The sequence below is a fragment of the Elgaria multicarinata genome, chromosome 2 (genome assembly GCF_023053635.1).
Source record: "Elgaria multicarinata webbii isolate HBS135686 ecotype San Diego chromosome 2, rElgMul1.1.pri, whole genome shotgun sequence".
NCBI lineage: Eukaryota > Metazoa > Chordata > Lepidosauria > Squamata > Anguidae > Elgaria > Elgaria multicarinata.
In genome coordinates, this window is record NC_086172.1 from 4152704 (window position 1) to 4173564 (window position 20861).

Genomic DNA, 20861 nt, shown 5'->3' on the forward strand with positions numbered 1-20861 from the left:
TTTTTGAAGATAGGGATAACATTTGCCCTCCTCCAGTCGTCCGGCACCTCACCCGTCTTCCATGATTTTGCAAAAATAACAGACAAAGGTTCTGAGAGTTCTTCCGCTAGCTCCTTCATTATTCTAGGATGCAGTTCATCGGGCCCTGGAGATTTGAACTCATTCAAGGAAATTAGGTGTTCTTTGACCATTTGTTTATCAATCTCAAACTGTAATCCTGCCCCCTCAACTTCTGCTTCACTTTTTCCAGGGGGGTCATAGACCCGCTTTTGGGAGAAGACCGAGGCAAAGTAGGAATTGAGCACTTCAGCCTTTTCTTTGTCATCTGTTATCAATTTGCCATCCTCATTAAGCAGTTGAACCACCATTTCTTTCCTCCGTCTTTTACTATTCACATATCTGAAGAAAGCCTTTTTATTGCTTTTAGCATCCCTTGCTAATCTCAGCTCATTCACAGCTTTAGCCTTCCTGACACCATTTCGGCACTTCTGCACAACTTGTCTGTACTCTTCTTTTGTAGCCTGGCCTTCCTTCCACTTCCTATATGTATCCCTTTTCCTTTTCAGGTCATCTCTAACGTTTTTGTGGAGCCTCATTGGTTTCCTCTGTTGTCTTCTATCTTTTCTCCTTGTTGGAATTGTTTGTAACTGTGCCTTTAAAATTTCCTTTTTTAAATACTCCCACCCATCCTGCACTCCTTTTCTCATTAGGCTCATTTGCCATGGGACCTTACTTATCATAGTTCTGAGTTTATTAAAATCAGCTTTCCTAAAATCCAGAGTATGTGTATGGCTACACTCAACTTTTGTCTCCTTCATAATCAAGAATTCAAGCATGGCGTGGTCACTTCCCCCCCCCCCCCCGAGTTCCCGTAACTGCCACTTTATCCACTAAGTCATCCCTATTGGTCAATATCAAGTCAAGGATTGCCGATCCTCTAGTTCCTTCCTCCACTTTCTGTAGGAGAAAGTTATCACCCATACATGTCAGGAATTTCTTGGAAGGGCCGCTTTTGGCAGTAATGGTCTCCCAACAGATATCAGGGTAATTGAAGTCCCCCATCACTACTACATCACACTTCCTTGAAACACTGGCAATTTGTTTCTCAAAAGTTTCGTCCTCGTCTTCTCCTTGATTGGGTGGTCGGTAGTAGACTCCGATTATCATGTTCTTTTTATTCCTTGCCCCATTTATTTTAATCCAGATGCTCTCGATGGGGCTCCCAGTCTGATCCGCCTGTATTTCTGTGCAGGGATAGGTATTTTTAACATATAGTGCAACTCCACCTTCCTTTCTATTTTCTTCCCTTTCTAACCACCCTTCTGCAGGGCGGGGGGACACAGCCCTTTTAATTCCCTCTCCCTGCCTTAAACCTTGATTGATTGACCTGGACTAAGCTGCTCTGCCATAGGGCTCCAGAGGGCTCCTTTAAACCCTTCCCCCTCTGGCTGTATGCTGCAGCTCAACGCAAACATTCCAAAGTCACCAATAAACTTCACTCAATACAAACAAATGGGTTGTTGGTTTGTTTATTTATTTATTTATTTATTTATTTATTACATATTTATACTGCCCAACAGCCTAAGCTCATATCTCCCCCAATCCTTGATGGGTTTCGGTGGCTTTCAAGCTTACTAGTAGTTGGCCCATGGTAAATTTGGTGGCTTTCCATCTATATTTCAGGCGACAGGTCACTCCTTTTCACACTTTTATCTCAAATTTTCACACTCAAAAAAATGTCTACCATAGCCTGTTCACTAGAAGAACTCCCCACAAACCTATACCTAATTTATGTCTATGAGGCCTTACATGGAGGGTGGGGTGAATCCCTTTTCCCTATAACATCCCCAAATAAGTTTTGTTATGCACCAAAACTAGCTAATCAACTAGAAGATTACATAGCTATCTACGTGCAATATTTGGGGTAGACTGGACAAGGGGAAGCTTAGCTCTGCCCCAAAAACTGACTTTTTACCCCTATGGGGGGACACACCATAAAATGGTGTTCCCAACCATAACTATAGGTCACCTGACTGGCCACCCACAACATGGAAGTCATTTTATTTTCAATTTTGTTTTCGGATTGCATTTTTGTATTACTGCACCTGTATTTGAGATACGTTATGAGCATCTGAGAATCCATGGTTCCAATGCAAAAACTCCCATTGGCATCGACTGGATGCTAAAACTGTAATTACCACAAGAAATCTTTATTAGACATACATAGGGCATCACTACTCCCATATCTTTGCTCGAAAGAGAGGGTAGTTCAGTTAAGAATCCACACTCAACTAATAATAAAAAATCACATCACAAATGTGAAGTATTATTGATTAATTTAGGCATTGCTTCCACCCGTAAAAAACAGTCTCGAAGTGACTTACACACACAAATGCAGAAATCCATAATTAGTGTAATGTAAGGTGCTAAGTGGAATCAGGAGGACTTAGAAGTGTTTCACAATGGCTGAATCATGCCTGATTCATCCTTGAGCACTAAGAGCCTCTGAGCAAAAGAATATAAATGACTGCAAAAACATCTGAAGGAGGAGTAAAATCACTCCAGCTTTACTCCAGTCCTTGCAGCCGGGCACTTTGATCAAGAATTGGACAAAAATGAGCATGTCTCTTCTGCAATATTTATGGGGAAAGTACTGAGTGGTCAAAAGTAAAGCTGATGAAAATAGGAAGCTGCCTTAAATTTTGTATACTTTTTTTAATGTTTACTGTTTTAACTTTTGTGAACCGCCCAGAGAGCTTCGGCTGTGGGGTGGTATATAAAAGTAATAAATAAATAAATACATACATACATCAAGTCAGACCATTGCTCTATTTCGTTCACTATCACCCACACCGGGGGTGCAAAAAACATGAAGCGTTGTTGGAAGAAGGAAATGGAGGAGTGATTTCTTGGGTGGAGGGGCAGAGTGGTGTGTGTTCAGTTGTAGTGTGCTGATAGTGCCGGTAGAGTCAGTGCTTGATTTCGAGAGAGAGTTGCCTGCCCTATGTGGGAGATGTGACTTGGTAAACCTGGATTCTTAATTAAAAAGGGAGGATGCAGTTGCACAATTGTGAGTAAAAAATAATTTTGCTCATGCTCAAGGGCACCTGCTTATTTTCTGCTTAAGAATTCTATGCCATGAATTCATCTCAGGCAAGTCTATTCCTCAGATGTAAATTGGGACTAAATGTCCTATAAATGGTATAAAATGCATATGCATGTAGAATTTGGCCTGTGGCTTACCTCACCATTTTTGTAAGCTAGGGTTGTCTGTTTGCATCTACTTTTAGTTCACTTACTGCCGGTGCCATATTTGAATCTAGATTGTGTTGGCCCCAACGCCATGCCACTGGGCTTCAAGACTCCCCCATGAGCCCCACCATTGATGCATAGGAATGTCCCAGCTTTCATTTGTGAAAATTGGGGGGCATGGATTTGCCTTTTTTCCCCACTCATTATTGCAATGCAAAATACAAACGAGCCAGTTTCTTGCTGTCTGAGCAAAGCTCTGCCCCAGCAGCTACGTTGCACTTTCCAAAATTGCCTCCCAGAGCTCCCCTACACAAGTCTGCACTTGGCCGCCGGAAGACATATAAAACTGGGTAGAACAAACAACCAAAATTAACAACTTTCCTAGATTGAGATTCCACTCTTAAACTAAGTTCTCAATTAGGTTTATGGCCAGAAATCAATCCAGATACCATTACTCAGATGTCAGAGTTCAGCCCAGTTTAAGGGAAAGAAACCAGGGCCGTAGCTAGACCTAAGGTTTATCCCAGGATTGTCCGGGGTCAAACCTGCTCATCTAAGTGCCACACAGGGCATCCAGCACTCAGGCAGGGATGATCCTGGGATAAACCTTAGGCCTAGCTACGGCCCAGGTTTCAATGATACATGTGAACTGAACCTAAGAAACAGTAAGACTCATATTCTTGCATTCAACTGCCCAAATATAATTCATATATAATTATGTTACTTTGATCTAAATCTTTGAGTCTACAACCTAAAAATGCAGTTCATTTAATTCAGTGCATAATCCATTTTATCCCATAAACCCAAAGCATCCTGTTTCCTTTTCAGAGTTCTACCTCTTAGAGCAAGGTGTACAACTTGCAGGCTGCTCTCAGACACCTGTTGTGCAGCCCTTCTGCCAAAGCCGCCTCCTCTCCCAACCCCCAGAATGTGGAAGCAGCTGACATTGCTGGCAGTGCAGAAGCAGAATGGATCACTGGAGTGGTGGGAGGCAGCCACCCCTCCCTCAATGGCTCCAAAGCAGACTCCCCACCCCCAAATTCATCTTGCATAGGATCACTGGGATTGGGATCAGGCTAAGGCTTCCCCATCCCAGTGTGTGTGTGTGCGCACACACAGTTCCCTGCCTCCCCTAGCTAACACTGCATGTAGCCCTTGAGGTCAAAAATATTGTGCAGAAACCCCTTCTTCTCTTCACCAACAGCAGGCATGGCCAGGAGGAAGTGGCCAGTGAATGTGGCAATGGGACCAGACGCAGAAATCGAGCCCCGAGTGGGGTCAGGAGCAGTATGCAGAGAGGTGCAGCACTGTTGCCAAGGCGGGTGGCAATAATCTCCCCAACAATCAGGACCAGAATGCCCTTCTCTGCCCTCTTCTCAGTCAAACTCCCTTGCTTGCCAGGAGGAGGCATTTAAAGACCAGCAGGACAGGGCCAAGTAAGGCTGTCTGGCAATTCCCTTGGCAGATGGGATATGCCAGGAAGAGGTGAGTGATGTGAACCCTCTCCTTTTTTTGGAGATAAAGTCAAGAGACAGAGGGAGAGAACCAGACCAGACCCTGCAAGTGATAACTCAAATCCCAGCCCTTTCTGATAAAGAAATATACTTTATGAAAAATAAGGTAAATACCTTAAAAATAAAAAAAATGAATTATAAATGCATTGTTTTAAATGGATACTGACTGTTTTTATGCTTTTTAAGTTTTTGAATTTTGTATATCAGTTTTTAATGTTAAATGTTTTAATCTTTGTAAACCACCCAGACAGCTTCGGCCATGGGGATAAAATAATAATAAAAGTTAATAAAATCTGAAAAATGAATATTGAGCAAAATTTAAGCAACATTATCCTTTATTTTTTCTAAATCCCCAAAGATGCCATTTGTTGAATTTTTCCATACAAAAGATTACCAGGGTGGGGTGGGGCATGTTATGGTTCCAGGAAAAGTATATGACAAAACTGAGTATCTCCTCAAAGCTTGCAAATTGTTTGTTTGTTTTGAAAAGCCATGTTCATCTGTCCTAATAACCAATGCCCCCAAATTCAAGCCAATGACACTAGCAATGGCCAAGGTGTTTAGGCTGGAAGCAGGAGCTGCAAGTGTGAAATGAAAGTACTATGCCATAATGCTGAGCAGCAATACTCTGAATCATAAAAAAGCCTGAACAAGTATTCTGGAGAAATGCTGGAAAAATCAACATCTCTTTTACTGTGCAATCCTATGCCTGCCTGCTCAGATGTAAGCCCAATGGAGATCAATGCAGCTTACTCCCAGAAAGTGTGCACAGGGTTACAGCCTTAAAGGCCCTAATTATAACTGGCTACTGGAATACACTTCTATAAAAAGCAACATCTACATTCAATTTAAATACTATAGAACCATATGCATTATTCTCTTATTGCCAAAAGTACATTTAATAGTTTTAAAAAACAAAATTATACTTTGCTTGATTTAAAAAAAAAATCCTCCATGCTTGCCATTTATATTGAAGCTATTTAAACCAGCTGAGTTACATACTCTAAAAATTGGGGTTTACGTGAAAATGCTGACAGACCCTAAAGTATAGCAGTGCTACTGAACAGAATTAATACTTCACACTAAATTTTAATGTATGTATTTATTTATGCTGTTACCTGGAAACCTTTTTTGCTAATATGTCATCAAGGTCAGCAAAAAGACCTGATTTCCTAATAATTCTCACTACAATCCTTTAACCATTTACTTTGGTACAGTCCCACTGACTCTAATAAGGCTTCTCTGGAGCAAGTGATGTGATGACTGGACACAGTGTTTTGTGAAAATATAATGAAATATTAAAACGTTAACAGTGGGTCAAATGTTGGATTCCTAGTCCAGTTGCACTATATAGAATGGTTCATGGGAATTTGATGGAAGGAGCTGGGTCAGACCCACATTCCTTCCAACATGAAGTCAATAAATGTATTTATCTAACTGTCCTTAATTTACTAAGCAAAAGTGGGAAATTAATCGCATTTCCTTGGGGGGAGAGTTGCTTTGGAATCAGCGGAACCCCTCCAAATAAAAATCTTTAGGCTCAGGGTGTTTGCACATCTTTCTCAGTAAATCCAATCAGAACCCCACCCACCCTTGTCAGCATTTTCCTAACATTCCATAGTGCTTGACCAATATGATTTTTAAAAATTATAATCAAAAGCAGCACAATTTATAACATACCTCATCTATTACAACTGAGCACAAAATAGATTTAAGACCCTGCTTTAAACCCAATCAGTCGCTGCATATAAAAGCGCCTTGCTGTGGGTGATCTACTTTTCTATCAAGTCAATGTGTATTTTCAACTGGCGTTTTATTCAGTTATTACTATTTGGGATTGTTTTCAATTAAATTACCTTTTAGAAATAAATATTTTCCATTTAGTTGACACTGATACTACACCATGCAATTTTAGTCTCTACTATTAAACCCAAAATGTCTTACAAAGTTTCTTTAAAGATGAATATACATCTTTCTATTCATCATGTATCATACTATACATAATGTGCTAACATCATTTTCAACATACAAAAGTTTTCCATTAGAACTAGATAATACACGCAAATAACCTTACATCCTAAACACTTTCATTTGTAAATACGTTTTGCTCATTTCAGAAGAATCTATTTCCAAGTAAGTCCAGAGCCTTTTTATGGTATAAGCAAAGTACACTGCCTGGTCACGTTATACAAGTGAAGTCTGGATTTAAATGCCATCGGGAAAATGCTCAGGGCACAAGGCAGTATATTTGATGCCTCAATTATTTGTTTATATAGTATTGGCACACATAACGAACATACCACAGTATCATTTTAGCACTCTTAATACTGGATCAAGTCACCTAATATAGCTGGTATAACTATGAACCAGTATAAATTATACAACAGATATGTGATTTATTATTAAAAAGACATCTATTTGTCTGTTAAATATGTTACTGATACATATCACCTCTATGTATATATTTTAAGATTTGGTTCAGAGGTCACCTCCCTAACACTTCAAAGTTGACCAAGAACACATATATTAATTTAAATGACGTATAATGCTCAGTTTAATGCACTACAACTCTGAAATAAGTGTAATTTATCATTGTTCAAAATTACAAGCAACATTATCTGAAATACTACCACTAACTGTCAGCAACCCCTGTGATTCAAGTGTTGAGAAGTGCCCCACTCCTGAAAACAGACATGGTTCTTGAGCATGTCTGGCAGATTTACAAGACAGAAAAAAGCACAGGAGAGTTTTCCAAATGTCTATCTCCACTTGCTATCTGCAAGCCGTATCATGCAGAGCTAAGACAAAGAACGACAGTAATCAGAACTAAGACACCAATCATCTCTCTCACAGTTTTTCTAGGAATGAGTACAGATGGCATAGCAGGCTGCCAGTGAGTTCAAGTAACCAGATTCCACCACTCTCCATCCTCAATAACTTTTTGAAACCTCCAATAACTTTTTGAATCATCTTGTAATGAGTGTCCAGTGAAACTAGGCCACCTGAAGGAATTCAAAGCTTTTTCTGCCAAACTATGAACAAAGTACAAAACTAAACCAGTGTTACCATTTCCCAAACAGCTTAGTAATGTTTTCTTTCCCATTTACAAAAACAGCATCTCTTTTAGCACTATATTACACTCTCTGGAGTAAAATGTTCAGTCTGTGTATGATTTGCAGCTCAGAATTACATGTGGCTTTGGCCATGGCTATTACACTAGGGCAAAAGGCTAGTGTCTGGCAGAAGGGCACGGTGCACTCTATTTACATTCCATGTATATTTGTGCACACATCAAATCTCCATGTACAACATTCCAATTTCTAATGTTATCCACCGTTAGGTAATAACTGTCGTGGAACAATCCAACTTAGAAGTGAAAGTTTTGGGATATAGCTGAGGAGTATAAAAACACACCTGGGGGAGAGAGACAGAAAGACAGACAGACAAACACACAGAGAGAGAGAGAGAGAGAGAGAAAGAGGAGGGAAAAGGCATTCTACCTTTCCTAATGTCCATAGGGTGAGAACATGTCAGTATTTATTTATTAAAACATGTGTATCCTGCCCTGTTATCATTGGGATCTCAGGGCGGCGTACAGATAAAATTAGAATAATATAAACATAAATAATTTACACAGCTAAAAATGAATTAAATAGTTTACAAATTAAAACTGGTAGAAATTTTTTTAAAGCAATATTTTTTAAAAAACCAATTAACACTATGTGTAACCATGGGAAATTTAGCCCTTGAAGGCTTTGATAAAAAGCCATGTTTTAACTTGGTGCTGAAATGAAGCCAGTGTTGGTGCCATTCAGGCCCCCAAGAGGAGGGTATTCCACAAGCAGGGTGCCACAACAGAGAAAGCCCTCTCCGACTTCCCACTATAATGTATGTCTTGTGTTGGTGGTACACAGAGGAGAGCTCCTCCAACAGATCTCAAATCTTGGGCAGGCATATTTTCAGTAGAAAATAACAACATTCCTCATTTAGATCTGGGTGGTATTTAACGGATGTGTGATCCTTCTAATAACGTAGCTCTGTTTCCCCTGGCAAAGCAAGCATCTTCTTGGGCAAACACTTTCAAATTTGTCCAGCAGGAGGACAATACAGCCTCCCACTGAAAAGAAGGGAAGTATCCTGCTTCCCCCTCCCTTTCCCCCCTTCATCTTAGACCCAATCTAGAGCCCATCCTGGCTATCACTAGTTTTAAAGCACCTTTCATCCTTGTTACTCAGTGAATCAACAAAGCCCCTTATGTAAAATATATTTTTGTCTTAAGAGTTTCCAAACAGAACTTTAAATCTAACACCTTGACCCAACTGCAAAAAGGTACTCCCTACAATAGTCCTGGAAACTTTTCCTAAGTTTTGTCTTTAGTTCAACAGCAGCAGATCATCAAACATAATACCACTACTTATTTCATGCCTATGAATCTCTGGGTAAGTAAAGGGAAGATGGCTAGTACTGGAATTTGAAAACATTGGGGGGAGCTAAACCACCACTTTCTTTCATTCTGGAAAGGTTAGCTCCAGTGTCCCCAAAAGATCCTGTCCGATGTTTTCAAGGGTCTAATTGACCCTAATGTTCAATTAGATGTAGCATACTTTTGTGGTTAACCTGGTTATTAGCTGAGGGATTTAAAAGATTACTTTGCACTGGTTGGGGTCATTTTATTAAAGAACGCATTTGCTGTATAGTCCTTGCACACAGAAATGCTTCACCATCACTGGAGTCCAGAGCTGCATGCAGTAAGACAGATAACTGGGAAAGCTAATTCTTTTGAATGGTGGTGAAGTCTTATGGCTAATAATAGTGAGCCGAGTACTGTGACTGATAATGGAAAACTAACAGAAATGTCAACAGGCATTCTAGCTCCCCTCAAAATGCAAGCGCCACTGACTTCAACGAGATTTATTCATGAATGAATGAGTTTGGGACAAAGCCATTATTGTTAGCCTTTATCTGACACCCCTATAATATCCTTTAGAGGATTAAGAAGTAGAAATACTTCTACTCCTTTTTGCAGGATAAATATGAAGTTGCATTGCCTGTACAAATTCGCAAAGGGTGTGTGGCTCTTTAGAATGGAGTTAAATGATACTGATTGTCTTTGTAGAAAAAGGCAAAGTAGTTGCACGAAGTGAATTATATTTGAGGTAAAGAAGGCTGGTTTCCCACAAGGTATAATATGCAAACTAAATGGCGCAAGTCTGTTTAAGGTGGGGGGGGGGGGGCAGTAGAAGAGCTTGGAACTGGAAGAGACCCAATAGCTCTTGCCTTACCATCAAGGTAAGAAGAGGTATATTTGTGTTCCCAGGTACATTTGTGTAAATGATGCCTCATATCTGAGGTAAAAACAAAACAAAAACTGAACAGATTTTGCCCCAGGCAGGCAGGAATAGAAAACTGTGGAGAGTGCTTCATATCGAAGGTATAGTGAAAGTGTACATGTGCAGATAAAAGAAGAGAGCTCTGCCTCTAAAATAATGTGTCTTCATGAGAGGTGGAAGCTGTTGTACAGGGATGGCAAGATAGGTGGGTGTTCCTGGGAGCCATGTCTATGAGAACCCTGAGGGGTACTTCTGGGGGAACAGAAGGCCACATCTCTGTCAGATAAAGTTCAGTGGTGAACTTTACATTACTGTAAAGTAAATGGGGAGCCTACATGCAATGGGTGCAAAAGGACGGTGATTTGCCAGGAGCGCTAGGGACAACCCAAGGGGGGGGATCTACACTACAGCTTTAAAGCGCTTTATAACAGTTTTGACAACTGTTGGAGCCCAGGACACACTGCATATACAGTTTTCAAAACGTTTTCAAAGTGCTTTAAAAGCAATAGTGTAGATCCCCCCCTTGTCTCCTTGCCCCCAACTCAGGCCTGGAAGGAAGACGCAAGGAAGTCGCCTTGCGCCACAGGGGCCGGCCGGGCGAGCGGCCGGGCGGGCTGAAGGTTTGCCCAGCTTCCCTTACCTTGAATGCCACCGGGAGGGTCTTGTTGCAGCGCCAGTGCGAGGGCAGCACGGAGCACAGGAAGTTGGGGCTGTCGGTGCGGACTAGCTCGGCCGGGTGATCGGCGATGATCTCCACCATGGTGCGGTTGTCGTGCGGGCGAAGCCTGGGTACCGCGGCCGCCGCCTCCTGGTGCTGCTGCTGCTGGGCTGCTGCCACCACCGGGCTCACTTCGCTCATCTTCCCGGGCTGCAGGCTGCTGGAAGGGGGGCTGAACCTCCGGCTGGTGCTGGGATCTACGGGAATACGCATCACAACAGCCACAAGTTAGCGAGTTCTGCAGGGGGGGTTAGGGGGGTGTCGCTCGAGCAGGCGTTTGAGTGGGAACGGGGAGCTGGGAAAATAGCGGGGCAAAAGGAGTGGATCGGGAGAGGGCAGCGGGCGGGGGGGGTGAGAGGAGAAAAACAGGGTCCGATGAAGTGCAGGAAGGGGTGGAAAAGCCACAGTGGGAAGGGAAAGTGCGGCTGGTTCTGGGGAGGCGCTTCCGCGGCTTCCCCGGGGCTGCCTCCTCCTGCGCTTTGCAAAGCGCCACTGCAAAGTCTCCCGGCTGCTGCACAGCTGCGAAGCGCGCCGCTTCCTTCCTTCCTTCCTTTTTGCTCGAAGGCTCCGCTTGCTCCCCCCCCGGCCCCCCTCCCCCTCCCTTCGACCAAGGCTTCGTCGATTGCTACACGCTTGTTGCACCCAAGCCCCCTCCGTCTTTCTTGTCTTCCTTCGTTTAGGAGGTGCTATAAGGGGTTGTTGGGAGGGCGAGGAAATAAAACTAGTTTCTTGAGCGTTGCTGCCGCCGCCGTTGCTGCTTCAATGTGAGACGGGTTGGTTTGTAAGAACCGAGCGGGGGACCGAGGAGAGAACGGCTCGATTTCCTCCAGGGAGGTCCGCCACCCCCACCCACCACCGGCCGAAGTCTCTGGATCGGATAAAGTTAAGATGCCAGGGGACTTTTCAGGTTTCCCGAGTACTAGTTGGGCCGTTTCTGGTAGGAGCGGAGGACAGGCGGGGGGGGGGGGGGGAGGACGGGGGACTGTCTCTTTTGCAAAAGCGTCTTCTCTCTTTGCACAGTCCGAGGCTGCCCTCTTCTTCTTCTTCTTCCGCATAAGAAACAAGTTCTCCGGGGTGGGGTTTAGGGAACGCAAAAGTAGTCAAAATAATAACGAAAGCGGCAACTTTAGACGGCTGCAGAGGAAGGATCACGCGTTTTCCACCGTTCCAGCTTCCGACTCAAGGAAACGCACCAAGCGGGATGAAGTTAGACGGGGCGAGGGGGGGGGGAAGGGGGGCGGCCGGGCTCAAGGGAGCAACTTGCTGAAGAAAGCAGTGGCGGTGCAATCCTGCTCCTTAAGTCGTTGCTGGAACACAAAGTTGAATAGAAGATTTGGAGTTTAAAAAAATCTTTTTTTAATGACCAAAGAAAGGGGGGACGGTAAGAGTTTAACACGCTTTAAAAAAAAATTGCGGGGGTGTTCTACGAAAAAGTCACGTCAAGAAAAGATTGAGGCAACAGGAAGGAAAGTCTGCCTTTTTTTCTTTTCTTTTTTAAATGATCCCAAAATGTGCGGAGGCTGGGATTTCTAATGATTAGGTTTTTGTGGTTTATATATACAGGACTGTCTAACAGGACTCCCCGGCTCGAGCAATCATTATGCTGATGAGAGGCAGCAGCACGTGGTGCCTCCGCCAGTCCTCAGCCTCCGGTCGCCTTCAAAACAAACGTGCGCGCGCGCCTCTCCTCCTGCGCTCTGCGTTGTTGCCGCCGCCGCAGAGAGAGGGAGGACGCGCTGCCCTTCCTGGGAAAGAGCCGCGCTGCCCAATGGGCAGGGGGTGGGGTGGGGTGGGGGGCAAAGGCAAATCCATCCCGCGCGTGTGTGCGTGTGCGTGTGCCTGGGGGTGGGGGACGACTGCCTCCCACTTAATGCTTAGCGCTATAAACTTTTCTACGCTTTCCAAACAAACGCCCCAAAGGTCCGTGGCCAAAGTCTCCCCAAATCTGGGAGGCGGACGCCTCACGCGTCGTCGTCCCGTCCCGTCCCCCGAATTCCCACCGCTCCTTTCCCGTCTTATGGGAAGGAACGGAGCGTGCCTGGCTGGCCCCCTTCACACGCACACACAAAAGGCAGATCTTATTAAAAACTATTTACATACCCAATAGTAAAATAGGGTAAACGCCTCCCCGTGCAGATAACAACCTATCAAATCCTTTCCTCGGTCCTCCTAATTCCTAAGGCTTGAGTTCGCGTGAGGCGGCAACCTTCCTCACCAAGGCAAACTTGCCAGCGCGCCGCGTGTGCGCAAAGGGGAAGCCGAGACCCGCGAGAGGAGGGGTGGGCTGCTCCCGCGCGCGCGCCTCTCCCCACCCCCTAATATCACCAACAATGCGGGGAGTGTTTCGAGCCGCCAGGACGGCTGCGCGCCCTCCCCGTCGGAGCTTTGCCGCGGGGATGCCCGCACCAAGATACGCACGCGGAAAGGCACAAGCGCGCCTGCCGGCGAGGCCGAAAGACCCCGGGACTTCGCGCGCCTCCAGCTTCCACACATCTCAGCCTGTCACTCGGGGGTGGTGGTGTTTATTTCCAAAACCATTATACCGAACGATGGGGCGGGGGAGCCCAAACTCCTGACAAGTCGTTTTTATCCTACTCGCAACTCGTCTGACGTGACGAAGGCTTACATTTCAAAACAAAAAGAGCGCGGCGGGATTGGGGGGGGGGGGGAGAAGCCATCCCGCGCATTTCCGTAGTTACTTGTAGATTGTCCGCTAACCCATAACCCTCTCTTCTTCCTTTCCTTGGTCCTCCTAAAGAGTAATCCTCTCACTTTGGAGCAAATCTTCTCTAATCGAATTCTATTCCAAAAGGACGTATCCTTGAAGAGAACTTGAAATACACGATACTCTATTTTCGTTTTAGTTCTTAAATCTACCTGTCCCCTCTCCAACTCTGATTATGTTCCGTAGTGACCCTGACGCATCGCGCTCCCTCGATGGTATTTTAAGCACAATACAAAATGCTCCCATCCGCTTTTATGCTCTTGCAAAGCCTTGTTGCGAGTTGCGCCAATATCTGTCCTTCCCATGACTTTTGGAAGACACGTGGCTAAGTTTATATAGGAATACAGTTCCGCTGGAAAAGTGACTGTATGGTAAGATGGTGGTGTTTTCCACCTCAACCCTGAAATATTTAGTTGTCAGTAAATCATGCTGATTTATTTGGGATTTACCTCTACCCATTACTTTGTTTAGAGTAATTGGGTTGTGGATTGTTGTTTAGTAGTTTATAATTTAGGGCACATACATTGACTGCAATATTTAATGAACTTGCATCCACAATAAACAATATAGTTGCCAAGATTTCTAAATCGAATAGAACTAGGCCTACTTTTAGAAAATCACACTGAAATATAAACTTTCTCTGCTAAGTAAAAAAGAAAAGCTGAGATGTTTAAGGAAGCTAATGGAAACTACCAGTGTAGAGCTACTTAAAATAGACTGCAGTCATTTATAATGTGGAAATACAATTTTCCACCAAATGCCTCCACAAAATTTTAGGCTTTTGGCAAAACAGCTTGAGCCTTCTCAAAAAATCTCTTTCTGCTTAATACAGTTACCGGTTACTTACTGAATCCAGGAAGGGGATGCACATCTCAGGGATTAGAATTATGAATACCTTGATTAAAACAGCTGTAGACTTGATCCTGAGCATTTTTTTATTGGAAGCAAGTCTCACTGATTCCAATAGGATTTATATACACGTTGAGAATGTTTAGGACTGCAGATGTATGATTTATGAAGATGAATGACAGTTATATGGATTTTGCAGATATTGTATGCTATGGTTTATATTAGATGAGCTGTAGATATGGCTGAAAAGGATCCTTTGGCTTCTTTCAGCTTCCCCATCAAAATTAACTGATCTGAATATGCAAAAGATGTCAGAGATCCACAGAGTTACAATGAAAGTGTGTAATGGTAAGCTGGTTACACAAAACAGCCAAAGTTGAACCACCTGTAAGTGCTATCAGTGAGGGAGAGAAACAAATGCTTAACTCTCCTGTAGAAAGCAGTGGGATTTAAAAGTGCTTCTCTTTGGCTAGATTATACTCTAAATAGATGACCTTCACTTAAAAAATAAAAAGTTCATTAGCCAAGTTTAATACCATTTTAAATAATATAACACTTAAGAGATTTGTAGCTGTGTAATATGGGTGCTTTTTGTTTAAACTGACGTTCTTTGCCATGTTGAATCTTTGTTAAAATATATAACTAATCATCTCAAAGCCTGTCAGAGTGACTTTTTCAAAAGCCATATTTTGAATGTTTCTGTGGTGGCCTTCTGTGGAGAGGTATAACTCTTATTTCACCAACAGAAAAAAACACCATTCTCGTTTTTTTGTAATTTGCTAGAAACAGTGGCACCATTTATGCCAAATTCCACATGCACACGTGTTTTAAAAAACGTTATTGGCACAATGGATGCTGAGCATATATTATACATTTTAAATTAATTTTACTCCTCACTGATGTAAATAAAGCTCAACTGGACAATGTTTAATTTTATGTGTGTTTTTATTGTAACAGTTATTTGTCACTGTCCTGGCCATACAGTCCTAAAGACAGTGAAATGCTATAATTATTTTCCCCCCATACAAAGCATATGTTCTAATGTATATATTTTATTTCAATCAACAACAATTTACATTAGGGTAAGATATGGTAATACATATTTAGGCTGACTTTGCTTGGAGAGTGGATCGGGGGCAAATTATGTATTTCTTTCACAATGGCATAGCCAGGACCAATATCTTGGTGCTGTCTTTTAAATGGTGAATCATCCGTTCATACCTGAACCTGTCCAGATCTTATTTCTCAAATTTAGACAATTATTCAGAAGTTACAGAATGTTGTAGTTGTTGGAAGTGATGTAGAATCACTTGAGCTGTGCTAGTGGTTATCTTCATCTAATAATAATTTGGATTAACGGGCTCAATGGCCGTGGTACAATACTGCAAACACCGGAAGTCTGGTCTAGAAGCTTTCTTTGATTTTGCCCCAGTTATTTATTATTTGGATGCAGAACAAGAGATTCCTTGAGTGCTATTGTGAAATATCAGCTTAATATATTCTGACATGATCCATTTGAAATTAAGGACTTTAAAAACCAGTTTATTACAGTGGTGGTTAAATTAAGCACATGGTTAACTTTGTCCCTGAAATAGCAAAATTTAAATTTGCTTTCCTTTGACTAGATCCTGCTCATAGTTTCATGGCATCATACAATGGGCAAGGTTTGCAATATGAAAATACTACATATAAAAAGTCCATTTTGGTGTAGTGGGTAAAATGTTGGCCTGGGAGTTGGGAGATCCGGGTTCTAGTCCCCACTCAGCCATGGAAGCCCACTGGGTGATTTTGGGTCAGTCACAGACTCTCAGCCCAGCCTACCTCACAGGGTTGTTGTGAGGATAAAATGGAGAGGAGGATTATTATGTACGCCGCCTTGGGTTTCTTGGAGGAAAAAAGGCGGGATATAAATGCTATTATTGTTGTTGTTGTTGTTGTTGTTGTTGTTGTTGTTGTTATTATTATTATCCGAATAACATTATTGACATTTGAAATATTATCTTACAAATATTCTAGTCAAATGATTGGATGGAGCAGTGGTTCGTTTACAAAAGAGTGTTGGATTTCGACCAGGAAGATCAAAGGTTAAACCTTGAAGTTCCTTGGGTGACCGGGGAACAGATGCCATCTCTTACCCCCACTTATATAGAAGGGTTGTTGTGAGAAGAAACAAGGACAAGCTCCTGTGTACAGTGCCCTGAGCTCCTTGAAGGATGAATGGGATACATACAACTTCCCAGAATGACATTTTCTGGAAACCACACCCTGTGATGTTCATTCTCTACGGCTGAAATAAGATGTATAAGGATTGACACATAGCTGTAAGGGGGGTGAGCACTACACACATGCACAGAATAATTTACTTCATGTGGAACAGGGTTAGGGCCTAGCATAAAAGTAAGTTACAGGACTGAGCCACTGCTTATGATTAAAGTCCTAGAAATATTTAACTAAGATGGTTAAACTGTGTGTCTCATATTGCCACTGAATCATCTCCATTATTATTCCTTTTACTGAAAGCTTGCTGCTGTCTACATGGAATATGTTGCCATTTTTGTCAAGTGACATCACTGAGATTATCATAAAATACATAATACGTCTTTGCAGTTTTTAAAAATGTTAATAAACTGGACACCAACTATCCCAAACTTATCCAGAGCTCTATGTGCACAGTGAGTAATTCAACTTTCCGTATTTCTTCAATTCTAAGATGCACCTTTTTTCCCATATAAACATCTCTAAAAATGGGGTGCGTCTTAGAATCGCGGGTGCGTTTATTATTTCTTAGAATCAAAGCTTTTTTCCTGTCGTTGGTACTGAAATTAGTGTGCGTCTTACAATCGATGGCGTCTTAGAATTGAAGAAATACAGTACATACCAATACAAGTCTTTAATTTGCATCTCATCTGTTCTCAACATTATTTGCACAGATAATTTCTTTTGAAATTTCATGTGCATGTTAATATGCTGGAGCTGAACATTTCTCCTGAAAAGTTTCAAATAAATTGGAGGTAGCATTTATTCTAAGTTTATTATTTACTATCTGTATCAAAAGTGATTTATCATATGGAAACAGCTTGCCTCCTTCCCACTGCACCCCCTGAAAAACTGCTACAAAGAGTTTGGAGGACCCTTTGGAACAGGGTGGGAGGTGGTGGAAGGAGTGCAGGGGGAAGGGAGAAATTGGCAAAAATAAACCCCTCCATTTTATTTATTTATTTATTGCATTTCTATACCGCCCAATAGCCAGAGCTCTCTGGGTGGTTCACAAAAATTCTTCCAATGGGATCATCCACTATGGCCTAATCTACACCAAGCAGGATATTGCACTATGAAAGCGATATATAAAAGGCAGGAGCCCCACTACTGCTTTATAGTGGTATTATTGAAGTGCACAGATAACTGTTAGGGCCATTGACACTTGCCATATTATTATTATTATTATTATTATTATTATTATTATTTTATTTATATAGCACCCTCTTTCATACCACTATATTCTGCTTGATGTGGCGCCTAGATGGAAGAAATAAACCTCTACAAGAAGTGGATAATTTATCTGTATAGACAATGTATTGCAGGAATGAGGTATTAAGTATGGACATGTTTATGTAGGTTAGGCATTCAATCACACCAGTACTTTTGCATCTGGATAGGCTCCCTGCTGCCTTCTGGGCACAAATTATAAAGTCATAAATGCCCTATGTGGCTAAGTAGGATCTTGGACATCCCATTAGTGTCCTTATGTGCAGCTGAGAACCCCCCCCCCTTTTTTTTTCCTTGTGAACCACCCAGAGAGGTCCAGCTATTGGGCGGTATAGAAATGTAATAAATAAATAAATAAATAAATAAAGTGAATGTATCCAAAAGAACAGGATGTAAAGCAAGTATTCTTTCTGGCCTCTCCACAACCATGGAGCAGTATCCCTTTGGGCAGGCCTACACAACTGGTGATGCACTAAGGTAAATATGACCCATCAAGCACACCAGGAGCTTGATCTATCTGCTTCTGCTGTTTGAATGGAACTTCAAAAATGGGGTTGCCCACCCTTTGCACACCAGAACACAGAGCTGGCGAACACAATTCATAAACATGGTGGATTCTGAGTTTTGCAAACCTGTCCCAAGAGTCTGCATGAATTAGACCCTAATCATCTTCCAAATCTAAAGCACTGTAGGACTTTCTCATCTGCGTTGGCTTGGGTGGTTATGGTTAAGCTTGCCATTTTAGTATTTCAGAAACAAATCTCTCTTAGTTTTCAAATCCTGTGAATACGCAGTTGTGGGTTCCATTGTTGCTTCTTGTAGTGGCTCCCCATCCGGGCAAAACATGCATGCCCCTCACACATGCATTGTTCCTACAGTAGGATTTCTTGTGAATCCTCACTAGTGCGCCATGCAAGTTTCATCATCAGTGATCTGTGGAGCTCACTATGTTTTGTGATGGCACCTTTGCCTTTCCTTGTGTGTCCTTCTGACAGTAGGGTGGTTGTTTGCAGGCAGCATGTCTTTGTATTTAAAAAGGATCCAAATTCCCATTTGCAATTATTACTGCAATATATCAGTTGCCGGGTTCACTGGTCGTTGTACCATAGTGGTGTATTTGTATTTGCAGGGTTATATTGCAGTGTGGTATAGCGGCTAGAGTGTCAGGCTGAGAGTCGCGAGATCCGGGTTCTAGTCCCCACTTGGCCATGGAAATGCACTGGGTGACTTTGGACCAGTCACAGACCAGTACACATCCCCCTCACACTGTGCATGGATAGAAATTATTAGGTTTTTAAAAGCATAGTGGATTTTGACTTCCCTTGATCCCCTTTCCCCCAGCCCCCCTTCCTCTGAGACCCCTTGGGTTGCAAAACAGGAGAAAAGAGTTAATTCAGCAATGTGCTGTGGTAACTCCCTGCCCCTCCTCCCTCAAGTCAAAAGATCTGGCTCAGTTCCCACCTCCCCTTTTAATGCATGCACAGAGTAAGGAAGAGATGAGACTATCGATTTGTGATAATGTTCATTCCATAAGATAAGGTTGGATGGGAAAGAAGACGAAAACAAAGAAGTGCAGTGAGTGATAAGGCAAAATAGATATCAAAAGGAAACAGTGATAGAAGTATAACAATGGCAGAACTTGGACAAATCCAAATTCCCTGAATACCTTATTACTATAACTTCCAGTTACAACATGTGAAAATTATTAATAACATTTAATTGTGTGGAAATTAATAAAAATATAGTTAAAATAATGTTATATCATATACTATACAGTTGTGCACAAATGGTTCTGTATTATGGGCTATATTCAGTTGTGTAGTAGAGGCTTATGGTGCAGAAATAAGCCTGTTAATGACCCCCTAGCAGAGTTCCATGTGACAGAATTTCTACCCATGTTGATACATGTTTAGAAGTTATAAATTGGAAGGGGGAAAAGACTAGCATAAAATAATATCTTTAGTTTACCACAGCTTTTTCCAGACATCAAAAATGACCCTAAATGAGTGATCCTCTTGATAAGTAGAGGCTTGGGAAACTCTCTTGCAGTAGCAACAAAAATATTATATGCGGATGTTAAATGATGTAGTACTTAAAGGTTGCTGTATTCTGTTTCTGGTTTACATGTCTCCTGGAATAATTAATTCTTCATTCCTTTCAACCTGAATGGAATCTATTGCATGATTAATTCAACCAGGCTGACCCTATGGTCCTGGTACACCAGTATTATGTTGGTGTAACTTATTTGGTATCCAATGTACTCTCAGCAACCACAGGAGAAAGGAAACAACCCTAATAGCAGTTCAAGCACAGTCAACTTCAGACTTCTCCAGCTCCAGACACAAGAAAGCCCATTACAATCACAATAGTCAGTCAACTCCATGGTCACATATAGAATCCACAGGCTCCTTCAGAAGAAGGATTCAAGACCCACTGTATACCTATGTTTTGATACATGCAACATACATCATAACAATAAATGCACCAGGTGTAGAGGAGGAAGCAGGCTCTTGCACAGTACAATAAGGTCAGATGAGGTAGCTTAACTGCTATCCCCACCCATAAGAAATGTCCACCAGACAATGCCTATCTTTTGGGAGTATGGCTTGCAACAATATTTCTTGATGGAAGAGGGAACCAAAATCATGGCCTTGCACTCTAGAGAGCAAGACCCTAACTATACAGCCTCAGATAAAAGAAACTCAGTAGATTCCAAGTGAGTTGTATGTTCAGTTTTAGTGGAAGAGCACACATTCATCACAGAACAGGTCCCATGTTTCATCCTTGGATGTGCCGGCACACACACCCACACCCCTGACAAACAGCAGTAAATTTGCCAATCAGAGTGACTGGCACATGAGCCAAATGTCTCATTAGCCAATGTATTCGTGCCCTAGGATGCGTTGAACATTGCCCAGCCCATTCATTTGGTTTTTTGCCAGTAACTGTTGGTTAATTCCCCAGCACATCTTTTTATCAGTCTACTA

At 42.3% G+C, this 20861-nt stretch overlaps 1 protein-coding gene across 8 annotated transcripts in view; it reads right to left on the bottom strand.

Annotated features, from left to right (window-relative positions):
• RUNX2 (RUNX family transcription factor 2) overlaps positions 1-20861 on the bottom strand; it is a 346128-nt gene that overhangs the window by 246822 nt on the left and 78445 nt on the right. For 7 of the 8 annotated variants that reach the window (XM_063115934.1, XM_063115933.1, XM_063115932.1 and 4 more), the window contains one exon: positions 10737-11011. The exons of the other annotated variant lie outside the window; for it this stretch is intronic. In XM_063115934.1, coding sequence (XP_062972004.1) covers positions 10737-11011 — 275 coding nt within the window. The remainder of the gene's footprint in view (positions 1-10736; positions 11012-20861) is intronic. 8 annotated transcript variants of the gene reach the window in all.